At 42.0% G+C, this 19,589-nt stretch overlaps 2 protein-coding genes across 7 annotated transcripts in view; one reads left to right on the top strand and one right to left on the bottom strand.

Annotated features, from left to right (window-relative positions):
* trabd2b (TraB domain containing 2B) overlaps positions 1-19,589 on the bottom strand; it is an 82,651-nt gene that overhangs the window by 20,954 nt on the left and 42,108 nt on the right. Inside the window, exons 3-4 of the mRNA XM_079682662.1 lie at positions 14,606-14,752; positions 7,712-7,886 (exon numbers count right to left, since the gene is read on the bottom strand). Of these exons, the coding sequence (XP_079538788.1) occupies positions 7,712-7,886; positions 14,606-14,752 (322 nt within the window). The remainder of the gene's footprint in view (positions 1-7,711; positions 7,887-14,605; positions 14,753-19,589) is intronic.
* Positions 1-19,589, top strand: part of LOC307040114 (uncharacterized protein) — a 153,908-nt gene that overhangs the window by 99,281 nt on the left and 35,038 nt on the right. For 4 of the 6 annotated variants that reach the window (XR_013808431.1, XM_079682677.1, XM_079682678.1 and 1 more), the window contains one exon: positions 7,276-7,387. Coding sequence is in view for 3 of the 6 variants with exons in the window: in XM_079682677.1 (XP_079538803.1) it covers positions 7,276-7,387 (112 nt within the window). In the remaining 3 variants the exon portion in view is untranslated. Of the gene's footprint in view, positions 1-7,275; positions 7,388-7,693; positions 7,826-19,589 lie in introns of those variants that run through there. The other 2 variants (XR_013808432.1, XR_013808433.1) reach the window with 1 other exon arrangement.

The following is a 19,589-nucleotide window of genomic DNA, read 5'->3' as shown; positions in this document are numbered from 1 at the left end:
GCTAAATGTCAAACAAGCGGACAGGCAGTCACCACTTCTAGACTATACCTTATTAAGTTGTTATGGCTAGCATGTTAGCAAATAGTTGCTCTACACATCGGGCAGATAAGCCTGTGGGGAGACAGTGTATCTGATTGTGTGTGTGTGTGTGTGTGTGTGTGTGTGTGTGTGTGTGTGTGTGTGTGTGTGTGTGTGTGTGTGTGTGTGTGTGTGTGTGTGTGTGTGTGTGTGTGTGTGTGTGTGTGTGTGTGTGTGTGTGTGTGTGTGTGTGTGTGTGTGTGTGTGTGTGTGTGTGTGTGTCTTACTGGATCTAGTATCCTAACATTTGTTGAGCTCATGTATCACTGTATGTGTAAGGATCTGTTGTTGGTCAGTGATTTACAATTTTTGAAAAAATCGATTTAGATTGATTAACAACAGCTAAAGGGATTACGGGGAATAGGCTTGGCTAAAAATAAGCCCGTTTGTTGCAGGCCAGACTTTGGGCCATGTGTGAGGCTCAGAAACTGAAATCTACAGAAAAAGTCAAGTCTCATTTTCAACCGGAGCATCTAAAGATTACAGTTAGTCCATACCCAATGTGTTATGATCTAAATAAAGTTTGGCCCTATTGTTATCTTGGCCGCCCTTTTCACTGTAAGGGAGATTTGAGAGAGAATTGAGTTTGATTGAAATCTTTGTTTGGGTGAGAAGAGTGAGACACACATATTAAAGATCTGCAGTCTACTGAGTGAAGTTTTGTAGTCCGATGTCATGTTTCTGGTAAACATGTCAATGACTGTCCAGTATTTTTTCTCTTTTTAGCTGTAATTCGGCCTCTACAAGCTCACTCCTTACAACAATGAATTCTACGCTGGTAGGATACAGTTGTAAATCGAGTATGGTATCGAATATGGTTCTAAATTGAGTATTCTGGCTGAAAAAACTGCTGCTGCTGCTTTATTAACAGATGAGAGCAGTAAAACCAAACCATAATTATATTTGTGTGACTAAAAACCATAAATATATAGAATTTAATGAGCTAGGTTACTGTAAATAATGCTCAATACAGCTGTGGGATAAAGGTTCATGACTGCGAGCGACCTCTTTAACATTACATGTAGTCATTTGATACAACTGCAATAAAAATACTGACTAGTGGAGTTTTACTGCTGTAATACAGGCTTACAGTAATGTACACTTACTAAATAGGAATTACTGGCTGGAATCTGGCTGTAGCATGTGAAACCAGGAGACTGCAGGGAGAGAGAAATATTGCTCAATCAGTCTCTTTTATACTGCCTGGGGTAATTCAATTATGCCTGCTGGAGCTCTTTCACGTCTGTAATTTGTATTAATTACCTGTTGGTGAAAGTGAAGAAAATAAAGAATGTCTGTTCCAACATGTGTGTGCATGCATATGTGTGTAGGATGGAGGGAAAATAGCTTTTAGCAAGTACAAAAGCATATATTTTGCACATTAAAGTGCTCGTGCCACAGGAAGGTGTAGGTGTACAGCGAGAGGAAAGGGGGAGGGAGGTAAGGTGCTGAGCCGAGCAGAGATGGATTTCCTGCCTGAACCGCTTTATATACACATCGTATAGTTTAATTACCATGTGAAAAAACTCCTGGACCGACCGCACTGTGACATCTGAAACTCTAGAGCGCCTGACCTGAGCGCTGCCCCGACTCTTTCCTGACTGCCCTGCTTTCCTTCTGCACTCTGGACACGGCTCAGGTTGTAACTGAGGGGTCCAAGACAAAGGCAGCTAGAGGGGCCACCAATAAACATCTGTTGTACGGGAGAAATGCAACCTGCAACCTGCAAAATAACAAACTTATTTGTTCTTCTCATGCTGCCTGTGCTGTTGCACCTCTTTTCACCCTCTGTCTGAAACCAGAGCACAGTCTGCTCTGATTGGTTAGTTAGCCGGCTCTGTTGTGACTGGTCAACCACTTAAAGAAGTCCCGCCCCTTAGCCTATCACGTACAATGTGTTACATAGTGATGTCATTAAGGCGGTGTTTACACGATAACGCAAACGGTTGTATCTGCAACTTTTCTCTTTCAATTAGCCCGTTCGGCAACAAGAGGCCGTAACGGAAACGCGGAAACGGACCCCGCAAACGATAACGGGTCCCAAGGTGGATAGATGTGAAACCGGAACGCTCTGGGGGGGCAAACGGCTCCGTGTGTACGCCCTATACGATAATTTCCTGATAACGATGAGCCATAGCCCCGCCTCTCCCCACCTCTGCTGCTCACTGCTGTAGCATGGTCAGTAGCTACTGACAGTAGCTACTGACCATGCTACAGATGTTAGTGCAAAATCTACAACTCCTCTACCACAACCATCAGCAATAAGTGGACATGGAGAATTACATGAACTATGTGTTGCTAAATCCACCGCGGGGCATAAACAGAAGGGCAACCATGGCAACCATGCTCGGGGGTCTTCTTCGCTGCTTTTGGTGTATTTTGTGGCGAAAGTACAGCACCACTTACAGGCCCGGTATATGTACTACAGCGTTTACAGTGGTCTCGTGTGAACGGACACGTTAAATGAGCCGAATGCGTGTGAACGGAAGACTTTTTTTTAAACAAATTTGGTGCGTAAACGCAAACGTTCCCGTGTAAATGGGGTCTAAGTTCAGGAAGAAGATAGACCAATGGAGGTGTTTCAGACAGGGGGGGGGGGGGAGTGTGTGGGAGAGAATCTCCCTCTGGAGGGAGCACAGGGATTTGAGACTTTGCAGGCCATTTACATGCACAAAAACCCGTATTACACACTGAAGGTATGGAAACCCCCCCAAAACGTTAACTTTTAACCTTATTCCACCTCTCAAAAATAGACATAATTACAAAAAGCCCAGGGAAGTTTTCCATCTCATAATCCACAGTAATAAGCCTTATACCATGAGCTTGTAGTTAAACATGCCAGGTTAATGTGAAATCTACCATAAAGATTGGATTTTACAGGATTACGCTATTGTACTCCCACATTTGGACTGAAAACGGCTCTTATACATCTCCCTGGGCTGTATTTATTTTAATATATGTCTGGATAATTTTAACCTTTCACACTTCCTAACCTCTTTATTTGTCTTCATCACTAAAAACATGCTTTGTGGTTAGATTCTAATCGGTATACTGTATAAGCAAAACTACCTCCATTAATCAAGTCTGACATATCACAGAACTACTTCTTGTAAGTCCTGAAGAGCACAGTCAGATCTCTGGGAGTCCGGGGCCGTCACTTAATACATCCTGGCATCATTGGATGATAAAATGTCATGGCTAGTTACGGCCAATGGGAGACTGGGACCAGCAGGGACAGTTACAGGACCGTAAAGACATGAGTCAACGTGTTAAAGACAGAAATAAGAGGTGAGAGAAAGAAAGCATTGTGAATAAATCGTGGGAGAGACCTTATTAAGGATAATTTATGAGCCATTTTGCGTCCGTTCTAAAGACATTAGCATCTAGAGACATGTGTGTTAGCTGACAACACCTTGGCGCCCCAGTTTGTCACATAAGACACAACTTATGTCTACTTAGAAAAGGGCACCTTTGTCCTTTTTGTAGGTCATCTAAAAGGAGGATAAAAACGAATATTAGGAGACACGATGAGTGTGGCACACAGATGTTCAGCTACGTAAGGAACACATTTGCGAAGAAAACTCTGGTGAAAAATATCTAGTTTTAATAACCTTTATTCTAGATCTGCAATGAATTAGTGACAAGTTTTAACTGTGGTCATAAAGTTTAACTTAACGTGGCTTTGGCAGGAGCATTGAAGGCATCGCAGTGAGTGGTCTTCTCTTTCTCAGTTGTTAGTCAGTTATTTCGTTTTTTAAATGTATGTTTAATGACTTCCACTGGTTCTGTTTTACAACCACCCCATTACAAACATTATCAGCAATGTATTATGTTATAGTAGTAACTTTAATTGGAGCAAATTGAAGTTTTAAAATTGTCTAATTATATTAGCATTTTTTGTTTTTTATTACCATTTGTTTTTTCTTCTAGTTTCAAAATTCTCCTTGAATGAACCTAGATGTCAATCGCTGTGAGAAGTTTTGTACTGATCCTCTGTCGTATTAAATTAGACAGTAATTACATGCAGTTTGTAAGCGCAAAATTAAATGTTCGTGCATTGTCTCTTTCATGTACGCAAATCCGGCCGTCATTGACTCTGTCTTCCTTCACCGAGACCTCTGTGTTTCCTCTTTGTGTGTGTGAGTGCACATTATAAAGTATACACATGTGCACAATGCTTGTTTAAGTATGAATTAGTATATGCGTGTGTGTGTGTTTGTGTGTGTGTGTGTGTGTGTGTGTGTGTGTGTGTGTGTGTGTGTGTGTGTGTGTGTGTGTGTGTGTGTGTGTGTGTGTAGGCCATAACTGTAATGGTTCTTCTCACATCACACCAGCTGTCAGTTCTCTCACACACACGGTTGCAGCCTGCAGGTGACCCCCCCCCCCCCACACACACACACACACACACACACACACACACACACACACACACACACACACACACACACACACACACACACACACACACACACACACATGTGCACCTCCAGGCTGGGTTGACACACTGGAAAGCTAAAACATAGCTGCTGTAATCTGGAAAACATGAAGCTGCATTAAAACAGATTGTAATGGTCAAATGAGACTCATGAAGCAAAACAGGTGACAGATGTACATGTAAAATGTCAGTTTTATGTAGGGGTTTGAACACTGTTGCATGCCATGATATCCCTATCTATTCCAAGTTAAAATGCTAGCAAGGAACTGTTAAGTCTGCTTCTTGTAAGCTGACAGAATCTGAGACTCCACATACACGGTCACATATTAATCCACAGAAGATTTCTTGGCTGAAAACAATCATTTTCCCCTCCTTCTTCACATTTAACAGATGTATATTTTCACATCCAGGACCTGCCAGGTAAAACAGTCTATGCTACTAAAGGGATTTAGACTTATGTCATTTAATAATAAATCACAATCACAAGTCCAATTTAATATTTATTTTCTGTGTACTTGTTTGAACTTAGCTCAAACACCAGCAGGCTACAGTTCTGCACCAAAGCTTTAACGTTGCCTTACAGTACATTGTATAGAATTACCTGTTTGCTATTCTGCTAATTATCAAGTATAACACAATATAGCAAAACCGTAGCTCCTCCCTGATCTTAAAAGTAATATTATGTATGCTTTCGACTTAAGACAAACATTATCCTTGATCTTATTGCCTTACACAAATGTTGTCATATCCTATGTATCCCTGTGTAGTGCATGTAGTAAACGTTGCTAACAACTTGTAATGGAAACATGGCTGTTTTTATTTTCTTGCTGACCTCTACTCCTTTGAGTTTATTTGAGCCTGAGGAGTGGGAATGGGTTGGTTGGTTTTCTCCAATTCCCGTAACTTTCAATGTTTCACAAACACAGTGGGTAACAGGAGAGGCTCCTAATGCTTCACCTTTGCACTTATTTTAGGGGGAGATATTATGCAAATGTACAGCTTCATACTTGTATTATGGGTTTCTACTATGGTAATATACTTGAATGTCAAAGATTGGTCAGTTTTTGGGTTATGTACTGTATGTGCACAAACGCTAAAAAATGAGTTTTTCATAACTCCCCTTTAAGTATTATTACAAAAACAAATTCCTCCATCGCGGTCATAGTTCATATGCTAACCTACAGTACAGTTTTTCAATCTTTGCATGTGCACACACACACACACACACACACACACACACACACACACACACACACACACACACACACACACACACGTAGCAGCTGTATATGTGTAACAGCAGTCTTGTACAAGCACCACAAAGAGCAGAGGGAGCAGAAAATGCTCAGAGGAAGGACTTAGACATTCAGCATTAACCATACACCCCCCCCACACACACACACACACACACACACACACACACACACACACACACACACACCCACACCCTAGAGGCGGTACCACCCATTTTCAGATGCGAAGTGCATACACAGTTGTACAGTAAACAGACCTCCACCCACCACCTGCCTTTGTGGGCAAACACTAACATGTTTACACACACACACACACACACACACACACACACACACACACCCACACACACACACACACACACACACACACACACACACACACACACACACACACACACACACACACACACACACACACACACACACACACCTCCCTCAGGACACACTACACCATTCAGGAAACATTAGCAGCATTAGCCAGGAATGCTAATTGAAACAAACAGCTCATGGTTTCTTCATTTCTGAGGTGGGAGCTGGCCGTAATGGAGACTTGTGTGTGTGTGTGTGTGTGTGTGTGTGTGTGTGTGTGTGTGTGTGTGTGTGTGTGTGTGTGTGTGTGTGTGTGTGTGTGTGTGTGTGTGTGTGTGTGTGTGTGTGTGTGTGTGTGTGTGTGTGTGTGTGTGTGTGTGTGTGTGTGTGTGTGTGTGTGTGTGTGTGTGTGTGTGTGTGTGTGTGTGTGTGTGTGTGTGTGTGTGTGTGTAGATAACCAGTTTACCATGCCAGAGATCTGGGAACCATCGTACGCTGTTATTGTTCTGCTTTTTCTCAAACTTTGCTTTGAAACAAGAAAGAGAACAAATTGTTCTCTATAAACACACATTACTTCTGACAGAATCAGTGTTCTGGACCAAAGCAAACCTTATCCCCCTTTCTCTTCACAATTACATGCAAACACACTCTCTCAACTCCAATCAGACTGTGTTTGACAAGATCTCATTTATTGCAAAATAGATATGAAGATTAGAGATGCTGCCTAATGGATTCTCATAAAGAGTGGTGCGGGAATGAGTCTTAAAACCTGGAATCGACTTAGCAATTTATCATTTCCTCGTCTCAAAGTCAATGGTTGTTTAACGTGTTAGTGGTAAGATCCCTGAAATAACCTCTGTGGTTAACACAAGCTTTAAAGATTTTCATGTTTTGTTCTAAGAATTAAAATATATCAGAAAATACCCCACTTGAAGCTTCTATGTGTCATGAAAACAGTGGCTGCTAACAAGGATCTGAAATAAACTACTAAACGTCATCTAGCTTAACATTAGCCGCCTTTAGCTTAGCGATAGTGGTGTGCAAACATGCCAAAGTGATGTAGTTTGTTTAAAGCCTAACGTAAGCTTTTTCCTAACAATAGCATTTACGCTTCAAAGATCATAAAGTGGCATTATTATGTGGAGATTATCCTGAAATATTCCAAAATCTAATGGAAAAATCCTTCTGCTTTTTTTCCAGGGAGTCATTGTTATGCTAACTTCTGTGTCGGCCTACAAAGATACGTCATCGCTGCACCACTCTATGTTTGGCCTACAGTTAAGAGAGACGTCCCATAACCAGCTGAGCAAAGGTCAGTCATTTTAGCCTTTTTTTAACCTGATGGCAGGATCTTAACATTTACATCAACTTATAAAACAGACAAGTCAAATCAAGCAATCTGATTGGTTCTTAGCCATGAGCGTATACCACAGGTAGAATTGTAGTTACTTTTCACTACAAGTCAGTATCCCTCCGCGTCTGAGAAAAACTGTATACAGTTGGGCTGAAAAGCAAACGCCCCTTAGCTGTGATATAATGAGCATATACCACGGCCTGTCGTGAGCTATTGCTTAATTAAACCTCCCCCCAAACCTCCCCCCAAACCTCCCCCAAGCAGTATCTGAGGCTCCCTTACCTGCACCGAAAGCGAAAAAGAAAGTCTGGTTGGGATTTCTCTGCAGCAGGGCGGACACACGGCGGGCCATCCTCTCGTTCCGTTTGTAGATGAGCTCCCGGCGGAAGTAGCTGTCGATCTGCAGCGCGGTCGTGCGGTCGTGAGCTGGCAGCGAGCTGTTGATGAAGTGAGGCAGCTGAGAGAAAGAGAGGAAAAATCTGAGTTTAAAAGCTGCTCTAATGAACGTCCACAGCAGCATAGGGAAGCCCATGAATCATTTTATGAACACATCAAACGCAAAGAGAACTTGTGTTAAAGAAATTGAGGGGGATAGAAAGCGAGATGGAAAGAAAGAAGAGGACGGTGTTGGTGACAATCTGGCAAATGTGAGTGTGACTGAGAGTGTGAGAATTGGCAACCGGGAGTGTGTGTGGCGTGTCGGCTTGACGGGAAATTACCAATGCAGGAAAGGAGAGGGAGGAGAGAAAATTCAACACCATGAGTGTGTGTGCATAACACATTTTTGTGTGTGTGTGTGTGTGTGTGTGTGTGTGTGTGTGTGTGTGTGTGTGTGTGTGTGTGTGTGTGTGTGTGTGTGTGTGTGTGTGTGTGTGTGTGTGTGTGTGTGTGTGTGTGTGTGTGTGTGTGTGTGTGTGTGTGTGTGTGTGTGTGTGTGTGTGTGTGTGTGTGTGTGTGTTTGTGTGTGTGTGTGGGTACACTGTCTCTTTATGTTTACCTTACTATTTTTTCAGGTTTAACCAGTTTTGATCTGTTTCATTATTATTTTTTTGCATTGTACAGTAAGTTGTCCTGAATGGCACCTCGAAATAAAATGTATTATTAATTGTATTATTATAAAAGGCAAGTGCAATTGCAGTGTATCAACCAGTGTGTATGTGTGTTTAATTAATATGGGATTCATAAAGAGCCAGACAGACCGAGACAGTAAAGCTGGCTCTGCTCCTCTCTTTTGGCTGCGTCCTTCGATCCAACAGACTGTTAATCTGTGAGGATGAGTGGGGGGGGGGGGGGGGGGGCTGCTGCTGGGGTCTTAGCTGTCCAAGACACACACCTAAACACACACACTCTGTCTTTACTTCTTTCACTTCCTGTCAGAGTATCGTTTACCTGCATTGGCTTTTTCTGGCTCTTTCTCTTGATATATTTATGCAATCAAATATGAAATATTAGAGAAAGGTGAGACCCTAAGACACCACAGAGCGCTCCATTCCGTCTGCTCCCGCCTCCTGGTATTCTGTTTGCTGTCTTTTTCTTGACTAAGGGGACTGTTAGCGTGCCCAAATTATTTTCCATGTGTAGTAATTCTTATTTTTTCCTTTGACACAAAGTTTGAAATTGGAAAAATATGGCCAGTAGCCATTTCAGGCTAGTTCAGAATCCTTTCCCTTTATTTCTATGAAAGTAAAGGATGCTCATCCAGATTTCTTTTCTGACCGATAGCTCACCGTTAATAAACTGATACCTTTCATGCAAGAGTGCCACCATTTTTAAAATGTCTAAACGCAACAATGAAATGCACACACAGGTTACATCGCTTGTTTCATCTCTGTGTTCCTCTGAGTTCCCGGTTATTTGGGAGTGTTAGCAACTACAGTAGGACTTTAAGAGCATTGTTGTGGACACGTGGCGCCATTTTCTTATAAATCTCCAGGAAATTGATTAGTCTGGCTGCACGGTTGTCAGCAGTGTGTCGGCCTGATACTCTGAGGGTTTCTGCCTAGAGCCCGTGTTATTTGTAATAGTGTATAATGTAAGAAATAAAGCAGTAAGTAAAGCAATGTGTGTAGAGTTTTTGGCTACTTGTTGATGGATAACATTAAACTCTAGCTCTGTTTCCCCCTGGCGATTTGAGTGTTAGCCTTGAAGTTAGCAAATCTGGTTTTGCTCTGTCTTTTTGGTCTGTTGTTGAGTGTTTGGTTTAGTGTGACATGGAAAGAGCAAATTGTCCCGGCATCACGCACATGGTGTATTGTGGGGTTGCTGTGTTTACAGTTCCTATCCATTGCCACTGGGTTTCAGCGAAGTATAGTATTCGTAAAAACGTATAGTCTTAAGTAGAGTTTGACACTAGTTTTAATAACTGAAAATCCATATATGGCCTACATAAATTCAGAATCTGTAAAAGCTTAATATTGTGCACAAAGAACTTTGGGGTAAGTTGGTTCACCAAGCTGTTTTCTATTTGGTTGCAGTTTTCCCCCTGTTAATATTTCTGTGGTTTTTACTTTCTAGTCTCTCTTATACCACCTGAGGCTGCCAGCCTTCAATATTTCTTCACTTGGAAAGCTTCAAAAGATGGAGGGATTAGAGAAAGACACATTCGCATGTGTTTAATCTGTAATACTTGAGTGTGACAAGAACACACACAGCCGCTGTATGAAACTGAATTACAAGTTGACACAACAGCAGAACAGCTGCAAGTGTTGGATAAATGTGTGTGTAAGTAAGTGTGTGTGTATTTATCAATGTGTGGTGTCTGAATACTGCACTCATAGGGGGATTTATTGTTCCACATGTGAACAAGGTGCTGCATCTAAAATCTCTACCTGACACATTTTCTCTCACTCCCCCGACGCCCCCTCCCACAGTCTGCTTCACATAATGGGTGAAAGGTGCTAATTCACACCTACATCAGATATTTATTGATTTCACCTTTGGTGTGCAGGGGAAACCCACACATTTCACACATTATAGTCTCTTTACTGGTTTCGGGGAGTACTACTGTGAAAAGTTGGAAAAGGCCTTAAGAGGTTTTACAGGGAGCTGCGTGAAGTTGTTGGTCGGGGCATCAGCGGGGTACTCAACTTGAAAAGTGACCAGGTGCCTGCTAATTAACAACATTAAAAATAAGTAAAAAGTAAAAATCAGACAATAAATGAAGGCCCATAACTCAACATTCTTTATTATAAAATGACCTGACTTATTAGCTTGATTGACGATAGGCCTGTACGGCAGATAAATCAGATTTGATGCATTTCAATTTGCTTCTACAATTCAGTTCAATTGAGTTTGAACATAGTGGAAACAAAGTTACAAAAGTGCATGAAGAAACCTTTTGAATGTTCACAATTATTAACTCTGGCGGTTAACATTATGATTTTATGTTTTGGCATATTGATGGTTAATTACAAGACCTGATCCAATCCAAAATGTTTGTATGACATAAGCCACGCTACTCTCTACACTCAGGAAGGAAAGAAAGCCAAAAATTAAAATAAATTCACGCAGATATCTGTAGCCTGAGGCCTTTACTTATCTGTGTATTTTCCGGTGTGAATGACCCAAGTTAATCCGGATAGGCAGGGGTTAATGATTCATAAGTAATATAAAGCAGGGTTGGATGAAACAGTTTAAGAGAGGGGGAGGTGGAGAAGGAGTGCTTCATCACTGCTCTGATGAGAGAGGATAACGTGAGTGTTTCATGACGATGTTGGGCCTGAGAGGGGTCAAGGTGGGAGTGAGCACTTAATGCAGATAACTTATCACAGTAAGGGCCATTAACTGCTCCGTATCCCAACCTCCAGGAAACACGGGGTGACAGGGAGATATTTCCTCCCTTCCTCACTACTGGGATCCCTCTGCACTCACTTTCTTAGTCTCTCCTGCCAGCAATTTACTCAATGTGACATATGTTTCCGTCATGATTCTGCTCTTTGAAGTCCTTTTTGCTCTTCTTAACTATGTGTAAAAAAAGTAAGGAAAATGTGCTCCTAGTGATACCTACTATATTAGGAACTACTAGAGTACTTTACCATGTGTTCATATTTATTTGAATAGATTTTGCCAGACAAAAGGATCACAACTCTACAAGATGGAGTCCCAAAACTTTACAGGTGTGTATTTGAGATCAAAATAGCGTTGAGTTCAAAGGGGAAGTGATAAAGTAAGGTTGTAGAAAGTTGGGAAGGGGCCATTGGCCTGATTTGGTTTCATACTTAGTGATCTTATCGCAGGACAATCAGTCTAGTTTTCATTCGTTTTTATTGGATATCTACGGTGACCAACAGGTGTGAACGCCCTACAACAGCCAAAAACAGCTGGGTCCGGAGCGCTTGTTGACGTTTGGGGATTATAAAGTTGGCCACCTTTTAGTGTTGTTGGAAATGTACCCAAAATGTACGTTTTATTGGCTTATTTTAAGAATGTGATTGGATGATTCCTTCCGATATTATTGGATATCATCTGCTGTTGGCTAGCTAGCTTACCTAATCATTTGAAATATACAGACACACACTTAAAATTATGAAACACACTTACTCCACCAACAGTTGGCCAACATTATAATCCCAGAACGTCTCAAAGCGCTCTGGTACCAGCTGTGTGCATCACTTATTAGTGTCCCCTGGTTTCCTCTGTGTGTGTGGATACATTTTGGGGCCAGCAAAGCGTGTCGGACGTGCAAGACTCATTAAAGAAACCGTGCAGAAAAATTCATCTTGAGTCTCGAAAATGGGCGTGGTCTGAGCAAGGAGTAGCCGCAGAAGAAGCCCTTTTTTGCTGAACGTCTAATGTGCTCCCACTGAGGATGGTCTCGACTTTATGTCTGTGATGAAGTGTTGAAAAGCATCCTGCATCTCTACACTACGAGGCCCATCACAGATCTTTCTCTAATAGGATGACAATTGAACAATAGGAGAGCGTTGGGGGGTGTTGAAGGCCTCTGGATTTGGTCCTACTAATCAAAAAACACCTGCTATTTAACGACGCTGTACATTCTCAGACACACACACACACACACACACACACACACACACACACACACACACACACACACACACACGCATGGACAAACCTGCTATAGATCACCAGGCTACAGAACCTGGCACCGCAGTGAGGCGTCTGATTGCTCTAGCATGTGCTGGGGAATGTTAATACATGTTATTATGACATGAGGAGCAGGGGAGCACTGGTATGATTTAAAGCGCTCAGGCAGGAGACGACTACAGGTGAAGCTATGTCTAACAAGCTCTTCACAAAAAGGGAGTTATGTTTCTTTGGTCAGGGCCTAATAACAGAGGCATGGCGAGATGTGTCTGAAGTTGTGCATACTTTCTCTTTCTTTGTGTCTCCAGTGTAAATGATGTGGAATCTTCTCAGTTGAGTGGTGAGTTGAGGTTACACGGTGTGTTAGGTTTAAGGAGACTTGAGGATCAGTGAGAGAGGTTGACACAGCATAATTGACTTATGAGCAGGGCTGCTTTCGAGTAAATCTGTGTGTGTGTGTGTGTGTGTGTGTGTGTGTGTGTGTGTGTGTGTGTGTGTGTGTGTGTGTGTGTGTGTGTGTGTGTGTGTGTGTGTGTGTGTGTGTGTGTGTGTGTGTGTGTGTGTGTGTGTGTGTGTGTGTGTGTGTGTGTGTGTGTGTGTGTGTGTGTGTGTGTGTGTGTGTGTGTGTGTGTGTGTGAGAGAGACTTATATATTGAATGTTCTTTTGACAGTTAGCAGAGCAGGGTGTGAACAAGAGGAGGCTATCGCTAAAGGAGCAGAGGCTATGTTAGGAAAAGTTAGAGGAGGTCAGATGGCGTATTTACGGCCGAGTCCGGAGCTATTAAAGTGCCAGACTATCAAGTAACTTGAGGCTTACTTGAGGGATTAAGATGGCAACGTGCAGTTTGGTGGAATTGATGTGCAAGCCTAAAAGTTTGAGGTGACGATAGCCTAATGGCAGAGGAGTGGGTATGAGAGGGTTGCCAACTTAAATCGAGGGTCTGACAGATTTGGCATTTTGAATATCTCTATAGATGGTTTTGGACTAAAGCAGTATTTTAGCTGTAAGTGGCTGGGATTTTCTGGGATTCTTATATTATGTCAGAAACCTCACGATCGCTTCTTTTCTCACTGAAAGCGATTCCCTTTCACTTCCATATTTACTTGACAGAATGAAACATTTACACTAAGGCAGACTAAACCTCCCTGCACTAGGTTGGCCCAATATGAATACTCAAGAGAGAGTATAGGATTTAATAAGATACCAAAGGGGCCAAGATTCTTTGTGTGGTCGTTGAGACTTCACTGAGTGATACATTTCTTCCTGTGATTTTACTGAAAGACATGGCAGACAATTTGGACCCAGGCAAATTGGGAGGAGGAGATGTTGTCAAATTGGAAACCTCACAGAGACTAAGGATATACTTTAAGACAACTCTTGAATCAAAAGGATAAGAAATCCTATCACTGTAAATAGAGTTTGTAAACTGTACCCTGTCATTTATGTTGTATGTCGTCCTTATTGTTGTTCTGTTGTTTGTATGTTACATGTGTAATCAATGTAAGCAGGTCACCCTTGAAAAAGAGATGTTTTGATCTCAAGGGGCTTTCACCTGGTTAAATAAAGGCTACAAACAAACAAGACGAATTTGTTCACATCTATCTTGTTCCTTTTTAAATCTGGAGGGTCACGGAAAGTATTTAATTGCAAATTAACCAACCATCCAATATTTAGACACAACTTGTGAAACGTTTACATACGTATGAGATAGGAGGAGCAGGTTTTACTTTTGAACTTTGTGCAGATACATGTCTGTGGGGGTCATTATCAAGGCATATTTTGGTTAATACTTCACATCATCTGAAGAAAACCGATTGTTTTGTGCTTTAAAGCAGCATGGCTTTCACCACCCGTTGTTTTTGGACTATTTAAAACTTTATAAGTGGGAAAATATGTGAGATAATACGAACAATTTGGGATTGTTTGGCAAAGTGAGATAATGGCATCAGATCATTTGTATTTTGCTTGGCAAGCAGTTGATACTCATTTTATGGTTTTTGTGTTCAACATTTTTTTTATAATGAGGCTGCGAAATGTAACACTGTCGTAGCTGAAAGAAGAATGAATATTAAGTGATTCTCATTTTAATTGTAGGACTTAGGAGTTAGATATTTTAAATTCTAACCAACCTGTGAGGTGTCATGGTTGAAGATGATGTGGCTGAGGTCTCCACAGTTGTAGTGTGTGATGAGGTCCTCGGTGGTGAAGGAGCCCTGCAGGCTGCCTGCTCGGACGCCCTCGTGCTGCAGGAGTGTCTGGTTCAGAGCAAACAGCACCTGCAGAGAGAGAGATGGAAAAACAGGAAGAACTGTTACTTTCTGCATCTGAAAATTCTCTGGGCTCAAGAAGAGGAATTTGCCATCAAGTCGGAGAAATTCTGCAAGCGTGGCCAGTGTTCCTCTGTTAAAATATGATATGACCTTCACATACAATGAAACCGTTATTCCAGAGTGTCGGGCGTAATATAAGTTGTTTTGCAGCGTTTTCATTTCTTTCAGGATATTTTCATACACTTTCCATACAGGCTGACTACAGGTAAAAGCAGACCACAAGAGACATGGCAAAACTCCACTTGCTTTTAAAGGAAAGGAGAAAAACGGGAAGAAAGGGAGGGCTGAAGAGAGAGTGAGGGGCCCTTTTAAAAAGAACCCTTCTTTCTCTTTCACCGGGCCGGGGTGCCGTAAAGTTACAGCAGCCATTAAAATAAAAGTAAATCCTCTTTAGAGAGAAATTTATAGCGTGCAGCCGCCAGCCAGCCCGACAACTCCACAGCTGTCCCAGACACCGGGGGCTAACTCCCGCCCTCTGAAATCCCACGCCACCTCTCACTGGCCTGGCGACTGGGACCAAGCTGTCAATCACTGTTAAGCTCTCTTACAGGAACCCAAGGTTTGTTACGGGAGATTTTTTTATTTCTGTGTACAGCAGATTTCACACAGTTCTTACATTGCACCTAGCAAAGCATTTCCAGTTATTAGAACAAGTGACTCAGCTCATCATATCATAAAATAACAACATTTCTATGATCCTAATCACCCAAGAAATCCGACTAGAGCTTTGGAAAATACTGCAGGGAGAACGTCAGCATCCAGGCTCAAATGATTTGTGGAGCAGCTTAAGGCCGATACAGCTGCACAACTGATTGAGCCCCATGTCAAAAGTCTGGGTCGTAATTCACACAATTAGTTATGTTTTTTCGCAATCATAAATGCCTGTAGTGCATATTGCATGTTTCACCTCCAGGTAACCCCTAACGCTGGGATAATCACGACCCAGCTTTAAGCTCAACCTCGGGACTCTCTCTCGGTCTCTCTGAGGTCATTGTGTTTGCCTACCAGGCTTGTGGGCTCCTTTTTGCTTTGGTGTGCTTTTATTCCATAATGCAAAGGGACAAGTGATGAGCTAACGGCACATATAACTCTGGTTTAACCCTCTTTACTCTCCACTTTTCCTTCAGAACAGTGTCTATCTTTTTCTCAGCTCTCTGCCAGCGCCCAAGACCTTTCTCTGATCATATTTATTCATTTTGACGTATATCATCGACCAAACGTTTTGCTCTCTAACCCTGCCAGAGGTGAATAATCCAGAAATGTTCTCGAACAGAACTGTGACCATTTTAATCCTGGACAAATCAACTCCAATCTTAGCAGACCTCTTAAACCCAGGAAACCCTCTTGCTGCACTGTATGGTGGTATTGCTTAAAGACCCTTAGGTGCCAATGTGTTTACATAATTAACACTCTGTACCTTGTCTGATCATTAAAAGTCAGATAGGAGTATACATTTAACACTCTTTCTCCACTTTTATTCCTGTTACTGTTGTCTATTAAACTCAAATCAGCTTTCAATCAGCACACAAAACATGACTCGTAGAAACACAATAACTTAAATTCGGCAGCCAACCTTTACCTCAGCGTGTGTGTGTTTTTGTTTGTTTCTGTGTTTGTTTGCGGTCAGAAATGGTTTACCTTTGCTCCTGAACCTCTGAGTGCACAAACCGTGGTTCCTACTTATACGATTAACTCTAGCTCCTACAACACTATACCTTATCCCAGTTCCTATGACCATTTCACGTGATCTTTTTCTATAGCTCTAAACGAAAGGTTCTGCCGGATTAATAATTAGTTCTAGCTGGCGGCTAACTAGCTACAGTAGCTAATTCTGCTACTTTTGATGCTGACTCTGTGCCAGTTAATTGCCATTGCCCTAAGTACTTGACCCACAGGGCTCTATGCCACGTCTCAAACGTTTTTCCAAGAGAAACACCGGTCGAAGGTAGTGGGCTGGCAGAGCACACACACACACACGCACACACCTGTCAGGCTGTTTGTAAGGCTGCCAGCTCCGGTGGTTTCCCTTAACACAGCAAACAGCAGCAGACATGTCAGACGAGAGGGTTCAGTAAGGGATGCGTGGTAAGAACTGAGGTGTGTGTGTGTGTGTGTGTGTGTGTGTGTGTGTGTGTGTGTGTGTGTGTGTGTGTGTGTGTGTGTGTGTGTGTGTGTGTGTGTGTGTGTGTGTGTGTGTGTGTGTGTGTGTGTGTGTGTGTGTGTGTGTGTGTGTGTGTGTGTGTGTGTGTGCATGCGTGTGTGTGGTTAGTTGTGTTGTTAAGGGAGTTGTTATTTCAATATTGTCCGTCTCCCGGGAAGAGAACATCCCTGCAGCTGTAACCATGGCGCCTGCGTTTGTGCTGGACTCAGTGAAAGAGCATGTCAATCACTGCAGAAGGCTGAGGGGAAAAGAGGGGGAAAATGCAAACATTTGCGGTGTGTGTGTGTGTGTGTGTGTGTGTGTGTGTGCGCACGTGTGTGTGTGTGTGTGTGTGTGTGTGTGTGTGTGTGTGTGTGTGTGTGTGTGTGTGTGTGTGTGTGTGTGTGTGTGTGTGTGTGTGTGTGTGTGTGTGCTCACGTGTGAATACAGTATGTGTGTGTCGCTGGCTGTCAGAGTGGGTGTTCTCATGCTGAAGTGGTCCACTCACTCTGACAGACGGGCTCTTTTACAGCAAGGCCTTTTCAAAGTAACTAACATTGACTCTGCTCACCACACACAGTTCACCACTGCAGGTCTCTCTTTCCCTTTTTCTCCCCCTCGTCTGATGTATGCGTGAGAAACTCTCATTGTAATTAATGAAAGCTTTATAAGAACAAAGCTGGAAGGAGCAGAGCATGCGGATGGTTTTGGAACCTGTGATCTGAGCGCAGCACTCCAAAAATTCATTAGCGAGTGTTGGGAAGAAAGCAGAAAAAAGGGGCAGGGCAGAAGTGGGAGCGACATAAAAAAAAGAAAAAGAAATCAGAGACACCTTTCATGTTTCAGAACATGTCATTTATCGACATGTGTGTGCATTGCAGCAATTGACCTTGAAGTGCGTTAAATCCTGGCTGTATGCTAGCAATAGTGTTAGCTTGTTTGAAGGTTTTACTGGTCTGAAGCATGAGTAGGTGCCGATGACAAGGCGTTGGAACCTATAGAGCTCAATCTCGACAAATACATCACTCCACTTTAAAATACCTCCTTAAATCTGAATCGGGGAACGGGAGTGATGGATTGTGCTAAAGGGCTTTGGGCTGCGAAACAACAGAAGGAAGTGTCAAACTGTGGAGGCCAAAAAAGTGAACTCTGGTAAATAGGAGAACATATAATACCCAGGATTATTGTTTACTTTATAGCTGTAGAAGTCAGTAAAAACTAATGAAAAGTGCACATCATTCACAGCAGCAGTAAATGCATAACAGTTTGAATCCTGTCCCTCATATCCACTTTCCCAAAGCCACACTTAATTTCTCTATCAATTACTCACTTCTTTTCTCTCTTGTAAAACAATGAGTAACTATTCCACTGCTAACTGATGGAGAAAAAGAAAGAGAGAACAAAGAAAGGAGGACGACAGAGAGCGGAGAACAAAAGCTGGATAGAGTTGAAAGTGTGAAAGAATGGTAGAAGACAAACAAAGCCTTGTTCTCTTTGAGAGGGGCATGTGTTGTGCAGATGGAGGTGATTCTCCTACATTTGTGCAGTGCAGACTTTGGGTAAGGATGTGTACACAGGGCATGAGTTTAGACATGGCGTGGGCACTGTGTGGCAGTCAGGTGCATGAAGGCACGATGGTGCGTGTCAGGACATCTGAGAATGTTTGTTATTTAAAAAATATACGATTTACACCAGTAGATTTTCCCTTGTTTTGCCCACTCAATTGTTGTGCTCCTCTCCGGTGTTGATTGTCATGAAAGTTATCAATCCCAGCTATTTGTTTACACCTTTTATTGGTTTGGACTAGAGGAAATATCATGGACTTTGTTAACTGTTAACTTGCATCAACCTTGTGACCTTTTTGTGTCTATTTGAGACTCAGACGCGAATTTTAAGCAGTTCCACTAAAAGCTGATATGTTTCTCTAAGCTCCTGAGATAATCATGTAGATAACTAATAGAAATCCTAAAATGTATAACCTGAAAACCTTAAAGTCATTGAACAGCTGTGCTTTTTTGGTAAATGCTATATTCAGAATGCTCATATGCTCCTATGCAAATGCTAACATTTTTAGACGGAATAATGTTTACCATATTCTAGGGCTGCTCGATTATGGCAAAAATCATAATCTCTATTATTTGGGCTAATAATTGTTATTGCGATTATTAAATGCGATTATTCATTGACTTTGAAAACATCCATTTATTGGAGAAAAAAAATGTGAACAGTATGTTTTTAACAGTTAATTACCCTGAACTTTAAGTATAATTCAACTGAAAAACCAAAAAAAAAACGATTCGTAATCGTTGCAAGCCATAATCGTAATCGCGATTTAAAATACGATTAATTGAGCAGCCCTACCATATTCACAATTTGTTTTACCACGGTAACATTGGCTGATTAATTATCACTAAACACAAAGTACAGCTGAATCTGATGGGAATCTCATTTAGCATTTGATCATTAAAGACCATGGGCCGTATTCACAAAGGATCTTAGGGCTAAAAGTAGCTCCTAACTGGCGAATTCAGGAGAAACTCCTAAACGTAATGGGCGTGTCAGTCTTAAATTTAGGACTCCTAATTTTATTCACTAAGAGCAATTCACAAAGTATTTTAGGCCTAAAAGTAGCACCTAAGTTTA

The sequence above is a fragment of the Notothenia rossii genome, assembly GCF_949606895.1.
Source record: "Notothenia rossii genome assembly, chromosome: 1".
NCBI classification, from domain to species: domain Eukaryota; kingdom Metazoa; phylum Chordata; class Actinopteri; order Perciformes; family Nototheniidae; genus Notothenia; species Notothenia rossii.
Note: the sequence above shows the minus strand (reverse complement) of the source record. Positions and strands in the feature narration are given on the sequence as shown.